The sequence below is a fragment of the Equus asinus genome, chromosome 2 (genome assembly GCF_041296235.1).
Source record: "Equus asinus isolate D_3611 breed Donkey chromosome 2, EquAss-T2T_v2, whole genome shotgun sequence".
In the NCBI taxonomy this organism is placed as follows: domain Eukaryota; kingdom Metazoa; phylum Chordata; class Mammalia; order Perissodactyla; family Equidae; genus Equus; species Equus asinus.
The window spans coordinates 169,050,581-169,074,820 of NC_091791.1; the positions used below are offsets into that span (position 1 = coordinate 169,050,581).

At 53.0% G+C, this 24,240-nt stretch overlaps 2 protein-coding genes across 3 annotated transcripts; one reads left to right on the forward strand and one right to left on the reverse strand.

Moving 5' to 3' along the window:
- Nucleotides 1-2,178: 2,178 nt before the first annotated feature.
- On the reverse strand, nucleotides 2,179-13,292 carry NRL (neural retina leucine zipper). Of its 2 annotated transcripts, none has more exons than XM_070504142.1 (3): nucleotides 13,091-13,292; nucleotides 3,580-3,987; nucleotides 2,179-2,653 (listed from the first exon to the last, which is right to left on the reverse strand). In XM_070504142.1, exons 1-3 carry the CDS (start codon nucleotides 13,160-13,162, stop codon nucleotides 2,321-2,323), a joined length of 813 nt encoding a protein of 270 aa, XP_070360243.1. In that variant the 5' UTR covers nucleotides 13,163-13,292; the 3' UTR covers nucleotides 2,179-2,320. The 2 variants fall into 2 exon arrangements, with proteins under 2 accessions (XP_070360243.1, XP_070360242.1); XM_070504141.1 differs by lacking the exon at nucleotides 13,091-13,292 and adding an exon at nucleotides 5,619-5,875.
- PCK2 (phosphoenolpyruvate carboxykinase 2, mitochondrial) lies at nucleotides 12,760-21,403 on the forward strand. Its single transcript, XM_014868611.3, has 10 exons — nucleotides 12,760-13,057; nucleotides 15,439-15,684; nucleotides 16,130-16,314; nucleotides 16,401-16,604; nucleotides 16,962-17,149; nucleotides 17,460-17,622; nucleotides 17,894-18,112; nucleotides 20,036-20,173; nucleotides 20,465-20,560; nucleotides 20,805-21,403. Exons 1-10 carry the CDS (start codon nucleotides 13,029-13,031, stop codon nucleotides 21,257-21,259), a joined length of 1,923 nt encoding a protein of 640 aa, XP_014724097.1. The 5' UTR covers nucleotides 12,760-13,028; the 3' UTR covers nucleotides 21,260-21,403.
- The last annotated feature ends 2,837 nt before the right edge of the window (nucleotides 21,404-24,240 follow it).

Here is a 24,240-nt window from a genome sequence, read left to right on the forward strand (position 1 = left end):
CCATGAGTGTGGCCTTTATGGTTCAGGAAGTCCGGCTGTGTATTCTTAATAACATTAACAACGGCAGCAAACATGCTTCTTTAGCACGCGTGAAGCTTTGTGCTAAGTGCTTAAAATGCATGCATTCTCACTAGGTAGTTACCATTACTTTCCCCATTTTCTGACAAAGCAAGTGAGGCTTGATTTAAACTCACCCATAGTAAAGATCTGGTAGGCCTGGAACTTGAGCACAGGCTCCTCTGCCCAAAGTGCCCACAGTCTTAATCACTAGTGTGCAACTTCTGTGTGAGGTGTATCCCTGTGACCCTCATCTTGAGACCCAGGTGTCCATATATGTGGCCCGATTGTTGTAGAGATGTAGGTGCCTGTGGATGGGCATGTCTGCCCGTGTGTGTGCTGTGCAGGGCCTCAGCCAGTCAAGTGCAAGAGCGGCGGTGGGTCTGGCTTGCAGCTCCATGGGCAGGCAAGGACACAGGTGATACCCAGAGTGAGGAAGAAGAGCTGGGCTCCTGGAAGGACCCTCCCTGCCCCAGCCTCCCCCTTCAATGATGCTGTGGAAGGGCATGAAGGAGGAGAAGCTAAAGGTGCCATGAGCCTAAGAGAGAGGAGCCAGAGCCAGAGACGGTGGCCAGTGGCCAGTAGTGGGAAAGGGAGAGGAGAAGAGAAAACAATCCTGGGGGAGATGGAGGAGAGGCCTCCCATGTCAGGCTCCTGAGTGGAGGAGGGATGAGCTGGGCTAGAGGAGGGGGAGGAGGGAACAAGAATTGTGATGGGAAGAGACAGCTGGGGAGGGGGTGGATGGAGGGGGGCAGAAAGGAAGAGAGACATATGGGAGGCTCTTCCCCACGCCTCACTGCTTCTCCCATTTATTGTGTCCCTTAGAGGATCTACAACAGTGGCTGGTGAGGTAGCTACTCTCAGTTCAATGCCTCTGCTCTGCCCAGATCCCCGCCCACTCTCTCCATAGGCTGCTGAACCAGAGGGCTGGGTTACCATGGCAACTGTGAGACCTCTGGATAGCCATAGGCGGGCCAAGCTGGTCACTGCTGCTCCTAGGCTTCTGTGCTGTGGTAGTGGGAGGGGAAGGCTCCATCTGGCCCAATCCCCACCCGTCCACCCCATTTTCATTGGGCCTCCAGAACTGAGATGCACCACGCAGTCCAGGTGGGGGGTTCCCTCTCTCTCTCTCTTTCTCTCATACACACACACACACACAGAAGCCTGGAGCCAGGATAAAGAATGAACACTTCTTAAATTGCAAGAACATTTAACCAATAGTGTAAAGTTCTGCCTGGACTTCAAGTTTAATTCACAAAAGCTGCATTCTCTCAGCTCCTCGTCATGCTGGAGAAAGTCTCACCTTAGCCCTCAGAGAGGCAGGAGGTAGCAGGGGCACCTATGCAGGTTTGGAGGCCAAGGCAGCCTGGAGGGAGCAGCAGAAGACCAGCGCATGGGCTCACCCACTGCCCAAGCTGCAGTCAGGAAGCTAGAGTAGGACAGCAAGTCCCTTTGGTGAAGTTGTCTTAGGGACTCCCACACTAAGAAAATGCCAGACTGGAAAGGTGTCAGAAGTCATCCAAGCCAAATGAGGATTAGATTAGGTAACCCAGACACAGGGAGCAAGGGATTTGCTCCAGGTGACAGAGGTATCCTGTGGCACAGCTGGGACTAGGGCCCAGGTCTCCAGACTTCTGCACAGGGTTCTCTCCCGGCCCACACCAGCCACCCCCAGAGCTCCTCAGGCCTTCACTGCTCTGGGCCTTGGAGGCCACCGGTTGCGTAGGAAGAAAGCCTCTTGGATAGAGTTCCTAGTCTGTCTTGCTAGTGGGAACTGAAATCTTGAAAATGCAGTAGTCCTACAATGGGGAGATTACAAGCCTCCGAATGAAACTACAGCCTCGTTGCTAATTACCACCTTAATGCACTACAGGTTGAAAACCTTGAATTAAAATCTAAACTGAGGGGGAAGCTGCACCCTCATTCACTGTGTCACCCAGCCATCATCCACGCTCCACACACACACACAGGGCCCGGCACTGGCTCTGCAGATCTCAGCGTCCTGGTCATTTGGGATGGGGCAGGAGGTGGAGAGTTTCTGTGCACGATCTGCGTGAGAGGGCACCCCTCTTCCCAGATAATGATCAGCATCTAACTTCGGAGCAAGCCTTGAGGGTCCAGCAAGTTTGGGGATATTTGCGTGGTCATACAAGGGAGTGTCTGGCACCAGAAGGTGCTCAGTAACCATCTAGTGAATGGTACCGCCGCCTCCTGGGTGGTGCCCCCCACCCACCTACTCCGCCATTCTGCGGCCCCAAGCGGCTCAGAGGAAGAAGTGGGCGTGGTCCCCGGACCCGGGGCCGCTCGAGGTCAGCCGGTCACAGCGAGCCTTGTAGAGGTCGCGCTCCCTGGCCAGGCGGGCTACCTCGGCCCTCAGCGCGTCCAGCTGGGCGGCCAGGCGGGCACGCTCGGCCTCCAGCCCGCGCCGCTGCTGCAGCCGCTTGGAGCGACAGGCCTGCGCGTAACCGCGGTTCTTCAGCGTGCGGCGCCTCTGCTTCAGCCGCAGCGCCTCGTCGCGCCCGCAGCCCCGCAGCTGCCGGTTTAGCTCCCGCACAGACATCGACACCAGCGCCGCGTCCGAAAACCGCTCGGCCAGCTGCAGAGGAAGCGGGCAGAGACCTGGTCAGCGCCGGGTGCTACGCACTCCATACACAGGTCCCGACGCCAGAGTGGCCCTGCCCCCGGGGAGGCTCCACCCCCGGCTCCCACCTTTACCGGCAGGCTCGCCCTGCCACTGAGTGGATCTCGCAGTCCAGACCCCGCCTCAGTCCCAACCCGCCTGGGGCCACGCGGTCCTGGCTAAGGGGCTAGCGCACCTTTGGCCCCGCCCCACGCGGCAGGCCCCGCCTCCCACGGTCAGGCGAGCCAATGGCGCACCAGAGCCCGCACCGCCCCTCCGCGGTCCTCAGCATCCGGCTCCAGGCCCGCGTGTGACCTGCGGGCCCGCGCCCAGACGGACCCCGCCCCTCCAACGCGCCTCTCTCCCCTGTCCTGAAGGCCGCAACCCTGTGACCCTCAAAGGATTTGGATTACATCCTAATGCCCTCAACACCCCCATCTGTGTCTATAATTAATAGGATGAGTCCCTATTCTTCCTGAGAAGGTTGAGGGCCGTGGAAGCACGAAGTCTTGAAAAGGCCAGCCTCATTCCGGTTCCCACAGTCATAACTCCGCTCCGTTCTACGCACAACCCTTTTCCTGGTGTCCACAGACACGGTATCATTTACCTCCTCGTAAACAACCGCTCCCTGACGCCCTTTCATTCTCAATCCTCCCCTTTCGGTCCTCTTCTAACCTTATCTTCTTCTTCCTCCTGGTTCAGCCTACTCATTTCTCATCATTTGGAAAAAAGGGAGGGCGGAGGACGTAGTGTTCTCTATCTGATTTCTTTCAAGGGCCCTTCTTCCCTTCTGCCTTCTGTCTCTTTCCCAATCTGTAACCCCCTCTGGGAACTCTCCTCCCTCTTGAACTGCCCTCCTCCCTCAGCCTGCCTCCCCTCAGACTGGCTCACTGATCACTCACCTGGGTATGCTGGGCTCCGGTCTCCTCCGGGCTCCCTGGGTAGTAGCCATGGGGCCCCTCACCAGGGACTGGGCTCTGACCCTGCAGCAGCTCCACGGCCTCCTCCGGACTCAGCCCCAGTGCCTCCCCAGCCCCCAGCTGCTGCTGCAGGGTGGCCAGCCAGTACAGCTCCTCCAGGCCTGGCCGGGGTCCCTCGGTGGCCCCCACCATGCCTGGCTCACTGAAGGTGGGTGAAGGAGGCACTGAGCTGTAGGGGGTGGAACCCAGTGAGGCTGTAGGAGGGGCAGATCGCCCCTCCGAGGGTTCCCGCTTTACCTCAAACTTCATCAAGTCAAAGTCATTGACATATTCCATGGCCAGGGGGCTAGGTGGCAGTGCCATTCTGGGGCTGGATTGGGAGGGGTGCACCTGCAAAAGAAGAGGAGAGGTTTGGAGCATCTGGAGGCTGCCTGCCAGCCTCCTTTCCCAAAACTTGCTTCCCCTGAAGCCCAAGTGCCCTAGAGCCAGAGTTCTGGAAAGCCGGGGAGATGTGCAGCTCTGCTCCCTACATAGTCACCTCCGGGCTGGGGGCAACTTTTTAGGTGGCAGGGGCTCCTGACCGGTGGCAAGCAGCTTAAAGGCCTGGATGAGGAAGAGGATAGCACAGCCTCTGGCCCACTGGTGCCTCTGGGATCTATGAAAAACAAGAGGAAGATGGCAGTGCTCCCAACTTTAATGCTGGGACATGCTGAGAGGCTCTGTCATCTCAAGAGACATCATTTCATTTCCAAGCAATTTAAAAGATTTGCTTAATTAACTGTGATAGAGTATGTGTATATTTTAGGACAATGGGAAGTCACGTATGCTGTGATTTTTAATCTATGAGGATAACGTGCGTGATACCTCTCTCTCAGAGCCCCAGGCCAGAGCCTTGCACATAGAAGACCCTCAGTGCACATCTGTTCTATGGATTAAGCAATTAGTGAATACCTTTTATAGGAGCAAGAGACTTTCCAAGGAAAAAAAGAAAGGTCCTCAAATCAGTTCTAGAAAGATCAGGACTGAGTGCTGACAATCTTTCCCCAAGGCCAATCTCTCCAAGGGGAATGAACCAAGACTGGTTTTCCCCCTCTACTCAGAACCTGCTCTGTTGTGTGAACTTGAGCAGACCCCCTTCCCCTTTCTGACCCCAGTTTCTCCTTCTATCCAAGGAAGGAAGTTAGACTTTAACAGTTCCCAAAGAGTGTTCTGTGAAGCACTAAGTCTGAAAAACACTCAAGAAGAGGTCTATGCTCAGATAATTTTGAGAAATGCTGCCTCTCATCCCCACCTCTTGCAGATTCACAAAGCACAGCAGCATATTAATCTGAGAAGTCCTTCAGTAACTATCTGGTCAACCTCAACACAGAGTGCCTCGAACTTATGTCCTCAAGGACCTCTCCTCCGTCTTATCAACCATGGAGCGGGTGCTCATCTAGGAACCTCTGGCTAGATGACCTCGGAGATCCTTCCCAGCCTGGAAGTCCCAAGCTCTAGCCCAGTTCCAACAGCCCCACCACCAGCCCCAGGAGAGGCAAGGCGGGGCTTAGCGTTTGGCTCCATCTTGATGCCCCAAGCCTAGGTAGCCCTCTTTCCAACCACATCTCAGGTCCCCAGGCTCTGCCCAGAGAGTCGGAAAGGAGGACCAGGCTTCTCTCTTTTCCTGTCCCAAGGAACCAGGGAAGGGTTTTTGCCCATCTGTTGAGCTCCCTACCCTTGACAGGACAGAGGGGATGGGAACAAAGACACAGATTGAAGGAACTGACCCTTGGCAAGGAGGAGACCGTGAGCCCCTGAAGGAGGTGTCCAGAGTGAATTGGATGAAGAGATAAGTAAGGGGGTTGTTTATCTTTCTGAAGTGATAGCAGTGAGGGACATAAGGCCAATCTGGGTGAGAGTGGAGCACAGGACAGAAGTGTGAAGGTCCCTGAAAACAGGCAACAGAGAGCAGAGAGCAGGTGTTGGAGGAGGGGGCTCTGGGTGAGCAGCCTGGCACCTAGGTGGGCCGCGGACATACTCACTTTAGGGATGGCAGAGATGATGTGGTCAGTGTCAGAGCCAGGTGGGCACAGCTTCCCCAGAGACTGGAGGCCCCATTGAGCAGGGCCTGGCGGCTCTGTGCTCAGAACAAGGGGCTGTGGGCACAGAGCCCAAAGGGCACTCTTAAAGGGCCAGCGCTCTGAGGTCATCTGTGGTCCTGAGGCCTCCAGCCAATGAGGTAAGGGGATCATTTGCATATCTCATTGTCCTGGGGGGTTGGAGGGAGGGGGAGGACACGTATGCCTATGCCTGTTCTCAAGGAAGGAAAGGGGGCATCTTCCCCAACAAAGCTCCTCACTGATGGTCTGACTCAGATGTGCTCAGCCTCCCAGTACAGAGAGCCACATTGGCCCCAACCACCACCCTCATATGAACACAACCCTCAGCCCTTGGTGACTGAGAGACGGGGACCGGAAGAGAGGACCAGACAAGCTCCCAGCGCCCTTACCCTCCAAGGCTCTGCAGCCCCTTGTCGGTGTTTTTGGGGTGTACAAGCTCTCTCCAACCCCCTCTCACCTGGCCTGTTGGGTCTGTTTCCTGTTTCCAGGAATTCTCACATTTCTGCCCCCTGCCTCACACCCATCACAGCCATTGCATCAGAAAGATAAGCAACCCTCCCCACGGTGAGTCTCCAGGACTCGGCCATCCAATCCTCAGGCTCTCCCACTCTGAATGACCCAGCCCCAGGACAGGCAGCCCAGCTTGGGAGAAGGAGCAAGAGAAGGGAGAATGAGGAACTCTGCTCCTTCCTTCCGGGCCACCGCAGGACACAAATCTAATCACCACCAATCCATCCAAGACACTTTTGTAACTGCCCTCACATGCCCTCTGCTTCCTCTCACCTTTTCCTTGTGTGTCTCCATCCCTCCCTTTTCCTCTCTCGCTCATCCTGGTTCCCAGATGGCTGGACAGTGACCTACATTTTTAGCCTAATCCCCTAACACCTCTTAGAGCTATCATCCCCGAGTAGAAGTTGGAACAGGGATACTAGGAATTAGCCAAGGAGATGTTTAAACCTGTCTGAAGCTGTTTAAATGGGGTCTGTACTAGAATAGAGCTCCAAGAAAAAGCTGGTGGATTCAGATGATCTAAGGCAGTGATTCTCAAAGTGTGGTCCCCAGAGCAGCAGCATCACCTGGGAACTTGTTAGAAGTGCAAATTCTCTGACCTCGCCTCAAAGCTACTGAATCAGAAACTCACTGGATGGGGCCAAAAAAAATCTGTGTTTTAATAAGCCCTCCAGGCAATTTTGACGAACACTTAAGTTTGAGAACCACTGCTCTACAGACTGCCTATGGTCAACTCAGCTTCCCTTGGCGCGTGACACTGTGTGTGTGTGTGTGGTCTCTCCTGCCATGCTCAGTACACACATGTAACAAGACCTAGATCAGACGACATCTCTCTCTGCCCACACTTGGCCTCCATTTTTTGGAGAAGAGACCATTGTCATTATTCAAGTAGAAAGCCTTCCCAGTGTGATTGCCTGAATCTAGTGCTGTTTTTGCAGAAACAGCAAAAAGCCCAAGGCCTGGGAATAAGGCCACAAAGTGGGAATGGGGAGCAGGGAGAAAGGGAACCCCATACACATGCCCATGGAATATGGGTCTAAGGCAAACAGGCAGAAAAAAGACCCCAGAATTTCCCTGGTTGAAGAAGGAATAGGCAGTGTTGATGAAGCCTGATCTGGCCTGGCCAGACACTTGCCCCCCAGCAGATGTCAGGTCTGCACTGATCCTCTTGTTTACTGGAGGGCTCAAAGGAGAGGTGGGAGGGCTAAGCTGCTAACGGGCTAAAGGAGTCAGACTAAACAAGCTCAGGCGCGTTGAGCTGCTCAGGGCTCAGACCAGGCGCCACTGACCAGGGAAAGGAGTCTGAGGAGTGAGGGCTGGGCCAGGGGAAGGACCAAGGACACAGAAGCGAGGCTGTGACAGCCAGAGGGGACCCAGGAGGTGGTTAATGGGTTCTCTTGGTGGCAGCCAGGGCTGGTGGGGGCGAGGGGGAAATGAATGCTGAGACTGACTGGCTCAAGGACATCTGGGGACAGGGAAATAGGGATGAAAAAGATGAAGCCAGGTGGACTCTGGGAATGACAGAACAGAGGAAGGGAGGCAAGAAGACTTAGCAAAGGAGGCAGCAGGTATAGATCTGGGATAGAGGGCATAACAAGTCAGGGACTCTCCAGGGACTGGGAATGAAGGAGGCAGAGGGACATAGGCACATGGATGGACAAAGGGCCCTGAGGAACTCAAAGAGAGAAAGGCTTCTGGGAGGGGACCAGGAAGGAAATAAAAGATAACAAGAGAGGTGATGGGAGCAAAGGAGGAGAAGACAAAGTTGTAGCAGAAAGGGCCAGAGGGAAGTAAGATTGGAGACCAAACACTAGAAACAAATCCAGAGGAATAGACAGATGGATGGTCAGGCCACAGAGAGAGAGCAGTGGCCACAGGGTGAAAAAGTAGAAATATATGGACAGAGGGATACTGGACCATGGGGAAAGACAGCCTCCATGGCAGGCAAAGGGCCTGGAGGAGTGGGGTACAACACAAAAAGGAAGGAGAGGAGAGGGGACAGACAGTAATCCAGAGTGCTATCACCAGCTCCTCTGTCCTGCACCCCCATTTTCAGAGCCCCGTAAGACCTTTATCATTCCTCGTTCTGGCTTTTGGTATCTAGATCTTCAGTAATGGATCCCAATCCTCAAATCTTGTACATTCATTTGATGAACATTTATTAAACACCTGCTCTGCCCCGGGCACTGTGCTAGGCTTAGGGACACCTCAGTAAATCAGACTGACACTAGCCCTGCCATCATGGAGCTTACAGACTGAAACAGAGAAACATCAGTTTATTGCCCTTGGGCCCAGACAAGAGTGGCCCCTGCCCTGGGCCCTGCACTTTGGAAGCCTCCACTCTGTCCCTTGTCTGGCTGTGTGCCATGGAGTGAGGAGTCCAAGCCTTCTCTGCCCACACCCCAATCCCCTTCTGAACCACACTCCAGACACCTAGGAATTCCCTGCCCAAAGAGCCCCAAGCCCACTTCTAGGGTTTGCCCTCCCAAGAGTGGACCACACTACGCTTGCACACATCCCTAGACTCAACACATGGCCAAGGGGCGGCTGTTTGAAGGAGGTTGTGGGCAGATTTGGGATGTGTAGACAAGGAGTTCCACACATGCACACATGAGGCCCTTCACAGTACACAATGGTGTCAGGAGTGGGATAAGAAATGGGCCCAAGGGCCACTGGCCAAAAGCTACCTGTCCCTACACTACCACATTCTGCTGTGGAATCCTGAGGACCCCAAATAATATCCAAATTTGAACCAAAGTCCAGACCATTATGTATATATTTGTCAAGGTAGAAGAATAGAACATATTTTATTTAACAGTTTGTTCGCTTGAGTTACACATTTTAAATATTTAAACACAAGGTTTGTGAGTCTCTATCTGTACTCCTACTCCAGGCCCTGCATATGTTAGGAATGGGCCTACATGAAAATAAACCACTACAACTGAGATGAGTGCGATGAATGAGAAGGGCAGGGGGCTATGTGATTGTATTTCATGAAGACCTAATCTAATGCTGGGGTGTGGGAGGGAGAGACATTGTGGGGACAGTTTGCCTAAGGAAGTCATGTTAAACTGAGACTGGTCAGGTGAGTAAGAAGTAACCATGCCTGGAGGTGTGGAGAAGGCGAGGATTCCAAGCTGCAGGAACAATATATGCAAAGACTCTGGGCGGGAGAGAGGCAGACGTGTTCAGGAAACTGAAAAAAAGACCAATGTAGCCAGAGAGTGAAAACCAAGGAAGGTGGGAAGAATGGTGGGCGGTGAGGGTAGAGAAGTTGACAGGGGCCAGATCTCACAGAGCCTTGTAAGCCAAGTTGACGATGTGGGCTTTATTCTAAGAGCAGTGAGAAGCTACTAAAGGATTTTCAGCAGGGACATGATATGATCAGATTGTGTTTGAAAAGATCCCTTTGGATCTAGCATGGAGGAGGGCAAAAATGGACTCAGAGTCAGATAAGAGGGTTAGTGCAGTACTCAAGTTGAGTTTGGGAGATATCTTAGGCTGGAAACAAACTCCAAGATGGAAACTTGTGTACAGGTGGTTTATTGGGGAAGACTTTCAAAGGGAGTGAGAGGAGCAGACTGGGCAGAGGGAGAAGTTGAAATGCATTGCAGTTGCAAAAGAGGCTTCAGCTGATCCCATAAGAGCTCTGGAGTTGATTCAGAGTCGTCCCAAATTGAGGCAAGGGGGCCAGGCCTTTGTACCCCTGCAACAACCAGTCACTGGATACACGCTGCCCCAGGAAAGGGGTGTTGCATTTGGCAAGGCAGCTGCCTTCAGTCACTGGTAGTTCTCAGGGAAGCATTCAGCTATGAGCCATCAGCAGCCAACACTCAGCAGCTGGGACAATCAGCGCCATGATCCTGAAGGGGAGATCTGGGCAGCACCCCACAGCATCCACTTGCAGGGGGGTCTGTGAGACATCCAAAGGCCGAACCCAGAGAGCCCTGGGAAGGAGAAAAATGCAGACCAAGGCAAGGCTGGTCACATCCTGCCCCCTGGTGGTGCGCTGTGGACACTGGGCCAGGCTGGGAGAGAGCCAAGGAGCTGCCCAAAAGTGTGTGGCAGATAAGGGGAATCAGCAGTGCAAGGAAATCCTCACAGGAGCCCCTTGCTCAGGCTGCCTCAAGTTGAGGAAGGAAGGAATGGAGGCAGATTCAGAGTCATAGGACTCGTTTATTCTTTCATTCAACCAACATTTATTAAATGCCTATTACAGGCCAGATTCTGCTAGAAGCTAGGATAAAAACAAGACTAAAATTTGGATCCTTCTCTCGAGAAGCTAACACTCTAGTGAGCATTACAGAGATAGAAAAACAACTATAATCAAGTGTGATAAGTACAAAACTATAGGTACGTACACAGTTTAGAACCAACAGAGATGAGATAGATGTTAATTCTAAGGGGCAAAATGACTTCATGTAGGAGGTGATGTTAATTTAAGTCTGAAGGGCAGAAAGAGTTCACGGAAGTGCTCTGGAAACTGCGGAGCACGGTATGTGGGCGAGAAGGTGGCAAGTAGGGAGGTGGGGTGATAACGTGGGATAAATAGGAGCTGGATTAGGAAGGATGTCAGTCGCCACGTGATAGGAAGCCTTGAAAGGATTTTAAGCCTCAGAATAATATGATCTCTTTTTTTAAAAAATGATAAATCAAAGGGACAGCATAGAATTGCAGGGGGGAAAAACAGTTCGGTAGAGTCAGAAAGACCTAGATTCAGATTTCGTTTCTCCTACTGACCAGTTGTGTGACTTTGAGCGAATGACTTAACCTCTCGAAGCCTCAGTGGCCACATCTGTAAAACAGGGTGGTTGAAACTGAATGAGAGTATGCATGTCAAGCTGCTGCCAGGGAGCCTGGCACCTTGTGTCCACAGGATAAACATTATCCCTCTCTCTTAATTTCCCAAAGTGAACTTGAGTGCAGATTTTGGAGGGTAGCTTGGTGGGAGGGAGAAGGGGTGGCATTTGGAGACACAGAGGGCCAGGAGGTGACTTGGAAGCTGTCACCTGAAGCCAGGTGAGAGAGAAGCCTGAGCTAAGGCAGTGGCCATGGGGATAGACACAGCTCTGAGAGCTAATTGTGAATTACAAATCCAAAGGTCCTGGTGTCTGATTGGCTATGGAGGATAAGAAAGGAATAGTCTAGACGGATTCAGGTTCCTCTGGGGCAAATGGCTAGATGGCAGTGCCATTCCCTGAGATAGGGAGCCACAAAAGCAGGCGCAGGATTATGGAAGAGATGATGGCCTTTGATCGGTCGACCGTGCTGCCACCAGTGTGCAAACCTTTAGGTTCAAAGGGTGGCCAACGAGGCAGCTGTTTGCAGCAGGGTAGGTGTGGACAGAGCTTGGATGTAGGACTGGAGGGAAGAATCCCATACATACGCATGAGTTTGGACGCCCGATGGAGCCTAGGTGGAAGGGATGAGGGCCAGCAGCAAGCCCAAGGCTGAAGGCCCGCTCTCCTTGTCCCACTATGTTCCAGCACAGACCTCTGAGAAATCTGAGAATCAAGACTGCTTCCGTTGCAAATCCACTTAAAATTAGCTTGAGCAAGAGAAGAATTTTATTGACTCCTATAAGCGAAATCATGAATCTGTCAGTCTCCATCCCTCTGCTCTGCTTCCTCTAGACTGGCTTCTGTCTCAGCTAGCTTCCTGCTTTGCAGTGACAAGCTGACAACCAGCAGCTCCAGGCATGTATTCTACCAGCTCACCAACCCCAACAGGAAGAAAGCTAATTTTCAAAGTTTACAGAAAAAGCCCCAGAGAGAGACCTCATGCCCATCCCTGAACATTCCCAATTGCTATGGCCAGAGAAAGAAACACACATTGGCCTACCTCCAGGAGACCCACATGACCACACAGACTGAGGAGGTGGTTCCGGGAACGGAACGTCGGAGCGCTGTTATCAGAAAGGGGCAGATGCCTACCATAGACATGCTGAGTTTGAGGTGCTTTGGCGTTTGGGGTGATATCTAGTGGTTTCAAGTTGAAGAGAGATGTCTGGATGGAGATATAACTTGAGAAATTACCCGAGGACTTTATGGTGGTGGTTGAGTGGGGCAGATGAGTCCTCCAGAGGAATGTGGAGAGAGAATGACCAGGGCAGAGGCTCAAAGAAGAGACTCGGGGGTGGAGAGACACCACCATTTCATGGTAAGGCATAAGGGAGCCTGATCAGGGGGAGAAGACACAGGGATTGGGGAGTTGGGGACTGAGGGGACCTTAGTATTGGGGCCCTTAGCATTGGGGCCCTGGAAAACTGAAGATCCTAGGGCTCAGAGTGCCCAGTCCCCAGGAAGAAGAGTACAAGCAATGCCATCACCACCCCTGCTTCCAGACTTCCAGCCCCCGTGGGCTCCTTTCCCTGGCCTCGCTCCTCATTCCTGGAGCTTGTTTGCCACCTAATGTCTCCCAGTTGCTACCTTTCAGGAGCAAGAGTCCTCAAAGTTACATCATTTGCAGCGGGCGAGGTGGAGCAGGGGGCGGGGCCTCGAAGAGGAGAGAGCCGAGGTGAGGACCCAGTCTTCCAATGAGAGAGATGGGTTTGGGGGCTAGGATGCAGGGGGTGGGGCGGCGGCAGGGCGGACCTTGGGCCCGGAGCCCGGGGGCCGGGATTGCTGGCCTGCTGGCGGGGCGGAGAGAGGGTCGTGCAGGACGTGCTAGGTTCCGCCCTTGCGCCCTCCCGCCTCCTTTTTAAGCGCCTCCCGCCGAACCTCCGCTCCCGCTCGCTTCGCCGCGCTCCCTCCTTCCCCGCCTTCCATATCTCCCCGGCTCCGCTCGTTCTCGCGGTCACCCGGCAGCCCCCGCCCAGGTGCCATGGCCGCTGTGTACCGCCCCGGCCTGCGGTGAGTGACCCCCAGCCCGGGGCCGACCCGCACCTTCCGCCGCGCTCGCCCCCCGGGGCTGCCAGTTGCGCTCTCCTGCTCGCCGGCCTCCGCCCTGTTTCCCATCTGAGGAGGAGGCGGGCAGGGGGCGAGTGTGTCTTGATCCCTGGCCTCGCCGGGCGTGCGTCTCGTATCGCCGGAGATCCGGGGCGGCCTCAGCCCTCTGGGTCTCTGGGTTTCCGTCACCTCCTCCCCCTCCCTGCTCTGCTGATCTCTGTCCTCGCGGTCTCTATCTGCCACTCTCAGAACTTCCTTCTCCCTCCTCGCTCGCCCTCGCCGAACCCATTCTCCGTGTTTCCTCCTCTCCTTTACAGATGTAACTCCTGTGCCCCAGGTTGCGATGAACAGCAGTAGGGCCCTGGGGTCAAGGGTGCATGAGCCTCTGGGGATTGATCTCAGAGCTCCTTAAAGAAGGTAGAAGGTAAACATCCATTCCCCGGCCTCCCCGCACTGGAACCTGGCGGGAAGCGGGACCCAGCCAGAGGGACCTGGGGCCAGGAGAAGGAGAGAAACAAGGTGGAGGAGGGGGCCAGGTTGCCTTCAGTTCTTCTACGGCTGGCTTCATCTCCTGTCCAGGATGGGAGACCCTAGGCCCTGCTTGCCTGCCCTCTCCCCCTTTTCACAGCTTGCTGTTTTCCCTCTGTAGCCCCCATTCTCCCAGCTTTTGTCCCAGAGTCTGAGCTGACCCCATGCTTCTCCCACAGCTGGTTCCACTTGCCCAGCCATTGTGGGTGGTGTCTGAAGCATAGGAAAAGGAGAAGGTCCCACTCAGGGGACTGGAGGGGAGTGGAGCAGCTTCTCAAGAGACTCCCTCAGCCAAGCTTTCCCTGGAGAGAGGCTCTCGCCAGGACTATGTGCCTTTAAACTTAGTGCTCAGAGGGGCCGGCCCGTGGCCTAGTGGTTAGGTTCTGGGCACTTCACTTCAGAGACCCAGGTTCGCAGTTTCAGATCCCGGTTGTAGACCTACACCACTCATCAGCCATGCTGTGGTGGTGACCCACATGCAAAAATAGAGGAAGATAGGCACAGATGTTAGCTCAGGGCAAATCTTCCTCAGCAAAATAAAATAAAATAAAATAAGTGCTCAGGGAAAACCTCTCTGAGTCAGGAACAGACCCAGGTCCCAGGAACCCTCCACTTCTGTCTTTGGGGCCACACTGGGTTTCCCTCCTGCTCTGCCCAGTGGAAGCTTCCCCAGCTCCCACGCCAGCCAGGCTCCGGCCCCCACATGCATGGTCTGAGCTTTCTCCCTTCCCGGGCTCACACCCTCTGAGTCTGAGCCTCCTGAGGTCTGATATTGCACCCTACCACCAACACGCAAAGCTCTCTAGGCATGTGTCCTCTAGGAAAGAGAGCCCGGGGACAGACAGGGTCACGTGGTCCTGGGTGTGTGGGGTACAGTTTCTGGTGGGTGAGGCTCTGGCATAGGAGAAAGGCAGCTTCCCTCTCTTGGCCTTTGCTCTCTCTGGGTCACTCCACCCTGGGTCCAAGCCAATCAGAGCAGACCCTGCTTCTCCCTCTCCCAGGGGTTTCAAAGGAGAGCCAACAGGGACCCTGCCCTCCTGGGCATCCAGGCATGAACCCCAGCCAGTGACACTCCCCAATAGTCAGCCTTCCACACAGCTCAAAAATACCTACCCAATGGCAACACTTTAGGCAATCCTTGTCGGCCCTGGTGGGCTGCAGCAGATCCTATGCCTGGAACCTCAGCATCCAGTCACCCACTCTCTGTGCAAGAGCCTGGAACTGGACCATCTAGAATCTAGGAATCTAGAAACCTGGAACTGTACCATCTCAAAGACTGGGTTCTTTGCTTGAGGCTTTCATATTCTTACAGCATACACACCAGAAGAAAAAAAAACAGCTGCCTTTTTAACTTATAAAAACTGTACTTGAGAATGGAAAGAACAGGGATGAGGGCTTCAAACACCAGATGTATGAAGCTGTCACCTGGGCACAGTTGACCAACACTTGGGCCATAGGGCACTTGCTCCTTTGTAAACATTGACCAGACATCATTAAACATGGCCATGGTCTAAGCCCGCAATAACATCAGCGAGCCTACACATACACTTCCACACAGCCAGGCATGTGCCTTCGTGTTCATTGGGTGAGCCCTGTCCCTTGCTGACCAAGAGATACCCTCACTAAGCATCATAAAGGCCACAAGCTACACGTGGCCTGAACCCATCCCACACACCTACTTCGACCTGCTTTTCATGGTGCCTGCACCCACAGCTGCTTTAGCCTGCTCCCCATCAGCACAAACTTCCCGTCTGCTCCAGTTGCCCGTCCTCCATGAGAACACCTGGCTCGTTACCTCTCTGTTTCTTCTCCTGCAGGCTTGGCTGGCGTGGGCTGAGCCCCTGGGGCTGGTCATCATGGCGCAGCCTTCAGACCCTGCGAGTATTCAGTGGAGATCTGGGCCAGCTTCCTGCTGGGGTTCGAGACTTTGTGGAGCACAGTGCCCGCCTGTGCCAACCAGAGGGCATCCACATCTGTGATGGGACCGAGGCTGAGAACACGGCCATACTGACTCTGCTGGAGGAGCAGGGACTCATCCGAAAGCTCCCCAAGTACAATAACTGGTAAACTGTGAGCCCAGCGATCGCGAGATGGGGGCAGCTGCTGTACTGAGGCCACTTTGGGTTAACCAAGACAAAATCAAAGTTAGCTAGGCCATCTGAATGGAATGAGCAAGAGTGAGTGCTTTAGGGGAAATAGAATCGGAAGTTATTGGGATTGGTCGGTATTTTTATGTTAAATGAAGCTGATACAAATAAAAGGCTTTGCTATTTTTTTTTACTCACAAGTTCAGGGAGTTTTTACCAGGGGTAGAGGCCTTTACAGGACCAGGGTCATGGGAACTACCCCTTAGGTGGGACAAAACCTGGAGGAAGTGACTGAGGAGTGAATGAATGAGAAACAATAGGCCAACAGAAGGCCTAGAGTCACAGCTGGACTTGAAAGTGTGAGTCTGTGGCTGAGGGAGGCTGCTGGCCACCATCTTCCTGATAATCCCGTCTCCCCCAGCTGGCTGGCCCGCACAGACCCCAAGGATGTGGCACGAGTAGAGAGCAAGACGGTGATTGTAACGCCTTCTCAACGGGACACGGTGCCCCTCGTGGCTGGTGGGGCCCGCGGGCAGCTGGGCAACTGGATGTCCCCAGCTGAGTTCCAGCGGGCCATGGATGAGAGGTTTCCAGGCTGCATGCAGGGTAACCAGGGCCAGGACACAGAGGTGGGGGTGCTGAAGGGATGAACAGGTTGGAACCCTTCATCCAGGTGGTGTTTTCCTCCATAGGCCGAACCATGTATGTGCTTCCATTCAGCATGGGTCCTGTGGGCTCCCCACTGTCCCGAATCGGAGTGCAGCTCACTGACTCGGCCTACGTGGTGGCAAGCATGCGTATCATGACCCGGCTGGGGACTCCTGTGCTTCAGGCCCTGGGAGATGGTGACTTTGTCAAGGGTCTGCACTCCGTGGGCCAGCCCCTGACAGGGCAAGGTGAGTGCTGGCTCTGCCCCGGGGAGGGCACAGAGGGCAGCCTGCTCTTGGAGGGAACCCCAAATCTTCCCCATCCTGATTAGTGAGACACCTAATTCCCAGGATCTAGGGCAGCAGTCTGGGCTAGGGTGAGGCTGTTGGCAGAGCACTTTGCACAAGATGGGGAAAAGTCAGTTACCCGTGTCCAAGAATAGGGGCATGGGAGCTGAAGGACGTTATGAGGTGGGGGGCTTTAGCCACTCATTGGTACCACCACTGCTCCCAAGTGTCTCTCCTGCCAATCCCTGATCCCTCTGGCCCCTGACACTCCCGTTCCTGGTGCCCCTGCCAGCAGCCCCATGACTCCATTGTCTCCAGGGGAGCCCGTGAGCCAGTGGCCATGCAACCCAGAGAAAACCCTGATTGGCCACGTGCCCGACCAGCGGGAGATCGTCTCCTTCGGCAGTGGCTATGGTGGCAACTCCCTGCTGGGCAAGAAGTGTTTTGCCCTTCGCATCGCATCTCGGCTGGCCCGGGATGAGGGCTGGCTGGCGGAGCACATGCTGGTGAGGGCCTGGTGAGGACCTGGGCAGGGGCGGGGGGCAGGGCAGGGGCGGGGCCTGGCCAGTCAGCCTTAGCCTTGCCTCCCCACTACCAGGTGCCAGGTTGGTGGGCAGGGACTCTGCCCAAATGCCCGAAGCTTTGGCCCCAGGCTGTGGAATGTCGGGGGGCTTCCCCTTGCCACCACCCCAGGCCCAGTGGCAAGGCGGTATATAAACATCTGTCCTCCCCATTAACCCCTAGCTGTCCTTCCCACGCAGACCATGCCTGATCTTTGGTGACCTCCTCCTTGTTCCCTGTCTCCCCAATATGCAGATCCTGGGTATCACCAACCCTGCGGGGAAGAAACGCTATGTGGCAGCTGCCTTTCCCAGTGCCTGTGGCAAGACGAACATGGCCATGATGCGGCCAGCACTGCCAGACTGGAAAGTGGAATGTGTGGGGGATGACATCGCCTGGATGAGGTTTGACAGTGATGGTGAGAGGCCCTCAGATCATACTCTCGGTTCTGGGTCTTACCATAGCATAGGAGTCCCCCCTCCACTGCTCCCAGAGCTTTGTCAGTAAGAACCTTTTCCTAAACAACCAACTCTGCCCTGTACCTCCCAGCAGCCCAGCCACCCTAGAGACACAAGGCCTCTCCCCGTCCCCCGGGTCCAGGTCAGGGCGGGGAGGGGCAGAGCAGGACCTTCTGTGGCCGCACCTCTCAACACCTCCTGTTTGGTCCTTTCTTTCACTTCTCCTGACAGGGCAACTCCGGGCCATCAACCCTGAGAATGGCTTCTTCGGGGTGGCCCCTGGCACCTCTGCCACCACCAATCCCAATGCCATGGCCACAATCCAGAGTAACACTCTTTTCACCAACGTGGCTGAGACCAGCGACGGTGGCGTGTACTGGGAGGGCATTGACCAGCCTCTTTCACCTGGCATCACCGTGACCTCCTGGTTGGGCAAACCCTGGAAACCTGGTATGTGGGGGGCAGTCAGGGGGTGTCATGACACAGCCCTCAGGGCTCAGCACCTTGACAATGTAAAAGCCTTCTCCACAACCTGCAGCCATCTTCCAGGACTCTGGGAGGCACAGGAAGTTGTGAATGTTTGCAGTTTCCAACCCCAGGCAAGGTCTCAGTTCACATCCTAACTCCACCAAGTATTCGCTTTGTGACCTGGCTTACTTGCTTAACCTCCTGAGCATCAGTTTCCTCGTCAGCTGAATGGGGTAGTTATCACAGTACCTACCTCACAAGGTTGTTGGAGGATTCCGTTATATGATGCATGCAGAGTGTTTAGCACACTGCCAAATACATAGGAAAAGCTAGATAGTGTTAAAAAAAAAACACACACACACAAGAAAAAGAAAGAGAAGGACTGTTTTGAAAGTTATTACAGAAGGAATTGAGCTCAAAGATCCATAAACTTTGACCCAATAGGAGGGAAGAAGCCTGCCCCTCCCCCTGCCACTTGGCTCCCACCATCCCCTTGGATAATAACCATTGTCTAAAGGTCAGTGTTGTTACCCTCAGCCTTCCCCGGTCCTTCCAACACATACACCCCAATCCTCCTTCCAAACCAAGTCAGACCAGCTCTTTAGCCTCTCCTAGAAGCTAGTTTCTCAACCCAGCCATTACCCCATGTGCCTTGTAGCCCTGCCCCCTCCCCCTACCCTGCTCTCTGGACCCACAGCTTTCAGTGGCCTTCAGCAGTGAGAGAGCCCAGAGACCTAGGATGGGAGCAAAGAAGCACATGGCAGGGGAGGGTGGCCTTGTGGTCGCTGAAGCCTGTATTCAAGTTGTCCAGGCTGGCCTAGCAGTCACCCTCGTCATCTGCTCACCCTTCATTTTCTCCAACATCATCATTAAGCCTCCTCAGCCTCCCCACCCAATTGAGAAACCCAAGAACCTTTCATATTTCCCCAGGCTAGTCCCCCAACCTTTTCATCATCTCTGGATTCAGGGGTATAACTAGTATGTGTTGTGCCCAGCTTCCGTTCCCAGAATTATACCCTGTGCTAGGCTCCTGAATTGGGGGCTGATGAAAGTACAAGACAGAAGTGGAAGGGATGGCTCTTATTGATGGTGGAGGCAGGAGCTGAGGGGCAGGAAGAGGGCAGGGAGTGCTGGCTCTGTGACTCCCTTGCCCCCCTGGTCTGACCAGCAACCTCCAGCAGAGAAGGCACCGTGTCAATTCAGGGCCCCCATGATGGTGCCTTGCACATCTACCACTGACTCAGTCCCAGCCTGTCACTGGGGCACCCAAAAGAGGCCAGATCACCTGGCTCCTCAGGTTATGCCTGCCCAGGTTATGTCCTTGTCTGAGTTCTTCAAGCCCTGTCACTCCATCAGGGTCTGAGCAGACCGAGGGAAATCACCAAAATTCTGTTAGCTTTAAAATCAATTCCTGTTTGCATTTTGATAGTTAGGAGATTCTTTCTTCCCCTGTTTGCTGATGGAAAGTCAATTGACCAAAATACTGAACTGACAGCCTTAGTTTTCGCTTTAGGTTTGTGTTTATTTAAATACTAACCCCGTAAATAAAGAAATAGTTTCTGGGGGGGAAATTCTATTATAACCTTATGCCAATTTCAAACCCCATTTCTTTGAGCACTGCCCAATGCCACATGGCTATAGTTTGGCATAAACTTTAGTACCCTGCTGAACCCCAGTTCCTCTCCCACTCTTCTCACATAGCTCAGCTGGCTGAACCATTATGGATAAATAACCCGATCCTTTAGGTGAGATGTCCCTGGCCCCCTTCTCCCTACTCCTTATCACACAAAGTTGCAGGGAGCTGATGAGGCAAAAAGAAATCACGCAAGAGTGCCTGCACCTGCCTACGTGTGTTGGCCTTGGACATGTCCTTGCAAGTGAAAGTATTTGTATTTCCTCCGCCAGGTGACAAGGAGCCCTGTGCACATCCCAACTCTCGCTTTTGTGCCCCGGCTCGCCAGTGCCCCATTATAGACCCAGCCTGGGAAGCGCCTGAGGGTGTCCCCATTGATGCCATCATCTTTGGAGGCCGCAGACCCAAAGGTAAACCTCAAATAGGCTCCATGCCTTCTCCATAAAGGGTCTGGCTGTAAATCAGGGCCCACCTCCCTCTTGTACTTAAAGCTCAGGGAGCCTCAGCCTGGATCACCAACTGGAGCTGTTTGTCTTCAGAGCTCTGCCCTGGAAAATGCAAAATTGGGGGGAGGCATGGGGTTTGAAAGTGGGACAGCTGAGGTCCTAGGAGACAGAAACTAGGAGTCGGGATCACCAGAAGGGATGGAGTGAGGGTCCAAAGAGAAGGGCTGCCTGTGACCCTGTTCACTGGTATTCTAGGAGTACCCCTGGTATATGAGGCCTTCAACTGGCGCCACGGGGTGTTTGTGGGCAGTGCCATGCGCTCCGAGTCCACTGCTGCGGCTGAACACAAGGGTGAGCGCCCTCCCTTTGCCCCTGTCCCGTGTGCCCACATTGCCTCTTCCCTCCCTTCCTGAGCCACATCTTCCTTCTGCCTGCCCCCTCCCACATGTACCTTTCCCCCAGTCCCTTCTCTTCACCCTGCCCGAGGATATTCCAGAACCACAAACATTTCACAACTTCTTCCAGCTGCAGCAGGGTGCCCTTCTCTTCTCCAGTAAGGAGGAAGATTCCTTACCTAGCCTGCTTCCCTCCCTAGGAAAGATCATCATGCACGACCCCTTTGCCATGCGGCCCTTTTTCGGTTACAACTTTGGGCGCTACCTAGAACATTGGCTGAGCATGGAGGGGCGCAAGGGGGTCCGGCTGCCTCGCATCTTCCATGTCAACTGGTTCCGGCGTGATGAGGCAGGCCACTTCCTGTGGCCAGGCTTTGGAGAGAATGCTCGGGTGCTGGACTGGATCTGCCGGCGGCTAGAGGGGGAGGACAGTGCCCAAGAGACACCCATTGGGCTGGTGCCAAAGGAAGGCGCCTTGGATCTCAGTGGCCTGGGAGCCATAGACACCACCCAGCTATTCTCGCTCCCAAAGGACTTCTGGGAACAGGAGGTTCGTGACATTCGGAGCTACCTGACCGAGCAGGTCAACCAGGATCTACCCAAGGAAGTGTTGGCTGAGCTGGAGGCGCTGGAGGGACGTGTGCGCAGAATGTGACCTGAGTCCCCTGTAGGAATAGGAGAGCCACGAAGCTTGCGGAAAATATGAGCAATTTGATATAAGTTATATCTTCAGAGTGCCGGGAGACCAGGCCACAGACCTGCCCCCACACGCTGACCAATAATAAGAGATGCTCACTTATTTTGTGTAACATTTGTGCTGTTTTTATTTCCCACCGATCTTCACAGGCTTCCCTCTAACACCAATTTCACAATCTTCTTCCAGCCCTTCCAAGCAGCTGGCGCCCAGTGTGGCCTGGCCTGACACAGCCTTGTGGTATCAAGGATCTTACAGGCAGCTCTACCACTGGGCCGTATAAGTAGGAATTTCTGGGAGAAGGCACTATCTACTCTGAGTCCTGAGGTCTTAAAAAGACGGGGGCCTCTGCCGGCTGCTCAGTATAGCCTCCAGCCTAAACTTCCTGATTTCCCACTCAGACACACAGAAGCCTCTGTAACCCCGTTCTCCAGTGAAGCGGTTTCACTGTTGATTCTCAAACCTCTTCCTCCTGCCTGACCTGAAATTGGGACTTGCAAAGTATTCGTGAGCGTTTATTCAATATTAAGACAGCTAACACTTCTACAGTAACTTCCGTGTGCCAGGCACTGTTTTAAGCACATTACAAAACAACTTTGAGGCATTTTACAGATGAAGAAACAAAGGCACAGAGAGGTCAAGTAATTGCCCAAGGCCACACAGCTAGTGAATTTAGAGCCAACGGTAAACAATGACTGCATAGACTCTCCTAGCAGCACAGACTTGTAGAACTATAAGGATCTTAGAAGTCACCTAGCCCATGCTTCTCACTTAAACGTAAAAGTGCGTATGAATCACCTGGGGATCTTGTAAAAGCAGATTCTCATTCAGCAAGTCTGGGGTGGCCCGGAGATTCTGTTTATCTTATGAGCTCCTGGGTGATATTGATTACGCTGGTCCAGGACCACAGTTTGAGTAGCAAGGCCTTGGCCTAAACTCCTCTGAAGTCAACTTTAGAAGGAAATTACAAAAACAGTGATGATCCTACATAAATCAGGGGCATCAGCTGAGGATAAGTTCACCTGTGATCTGGATCAGGCTGAGTGAATGTATAAACTGAGGTGGGTAAGATGGAAGCCTGTACCCAGAAAATGAGAACAAACTTCAACAAATAAAATGGAATTACTGGGAATTCCCTCAAAAGAAAACACTGGAGGAGGAAACACCGAGTGATCTCATAGAAAAAAAGCCATTAACCAGCTACAATGTGTGAGAGCAGAAAAGAATCTAGAGGTCAGAGTGGATCACATGTTAAAACACAGTTAGCAATGGAGTACATGACACTTAAAAAATATATAGCCAAATCCTCAGCTTCACAAATAGCACATGATAACTGAAACATGATCAGAGGCAGCATAAGACAGATATTAGGCACATAGTAGACTCAAGCCAGGGGTGCCTCTCAGTTTCTTCATCTGTAACATGGGGATATGCCTACACCTCACAGTGTTGTTAGGAGGATTAAGAGTCAGGGGAGCCTGGCACTCAGAACGGTGCTCGGCCTGGAGTAACCACTAAATATACGTTAGCCATCCTCACCTTCCCACTCTATATTGATTAGGGTAGGCCCTGTAAGCCTATATTATGTATTGCTGCCTCTATAGTTTTAGAGGAAAATGAGCAATGTAAATAAGATTTAGGGGAGAAAGAAAACAGGTTTGGAAATAAGTCCCTCCAGGAAAGAGGCAGGGGACTGAGGTTCCGGGCGCCTTTCTGGTATCTAAACGCACAGCGATGTGAAGGTGTGAGCCTTAAAAATGATTCTGTCAATTCGAATAACATTGAATTACATGCCCTGAGGTTCCAGATAGATGATAAAAAATAGTTAACACATTTTAATTAACCTTTTTATTTTAAAATAAAACACAGATACAGAAAACCATACAAAACAAATAGAATATAGCTTAGTAAACTAATATAAAGTGAACACCGTTAAAACCATCACCTAGAGAAAGAAACAGAAATTTGCCAGACGCCCAAAATCCCCCCACCACCATGTTCTTCATCTTCATCACAGCCCGCCCTTCCTGGCATAAATGGATACCATGGTGTGTGTGACTCACTTCCTTGCATTTCCTTTTTTAATCCTTATTAATGCTCAAATTGTCCCATCCTTGTCTGTGAGAGCTGGGCTCCTGAGTCCCTTTGACATCACCCCGACAGTGTTTGCTGGCCTCTTTGCTCTCTGGTAAGATAAGCTATTTCACACTCATCTTGTGCATTTTCTGCCCCAGACTTGGAATGAGCCGTTTCTCCAAGCTCTGGTTTCTTACCAGCGGAAATGGTATTTTCAGATCCGCGTGGTAGAAGTGTTCATTGCTCCTGGCTTGGTCATTGTTTCTCGACCTTTTTGGTGGATAGGGATATGAAGATAAAACACCTTATAAATTCATTCTGATAGCTCCTATTCAAACTCAAGGCTAAAGGGTTTCTAACTTCTATATCACATCAATACCTCCCATCCACCACACAAAAAAATTCTGGTTCTCAAGGACACAGGACTTGAGAGTATTAGAAATGCCATGATTACTCAATTGCCTTATAGTCAACACATTTTAAGGCCTGGGTAAATTAGCATACTTCCCCCTTTCCTTCTATACACAGAATGCTAAAAGAAGATAATGTATAAATAAACACATGTCATGAATCACTTTGGAACACAGAACTTTCCCTGTGTTGCCCGGAACTGTACACGTGTCCCAGGAGCTCTGTGCAGTCACCAGGCTAGGCGCTGGAGCGGCCCAGAGGGAGGACAAGGTTAGCCAGAAAAAGAAAAATTTGCTTTCCTTCTTTCTTCTCTAGCCCAGCCCGCCACCTAGTGGAGATGCTGATGAGCAGGAAACAGCCCAAAGCAGGTCAGACAGGAAGTCAACTAGCTGACATTTACTTAGCACTTACCAGGACCCTCCCAAAATGGGTGCTGAAGGTAGGAAAATTCTCTG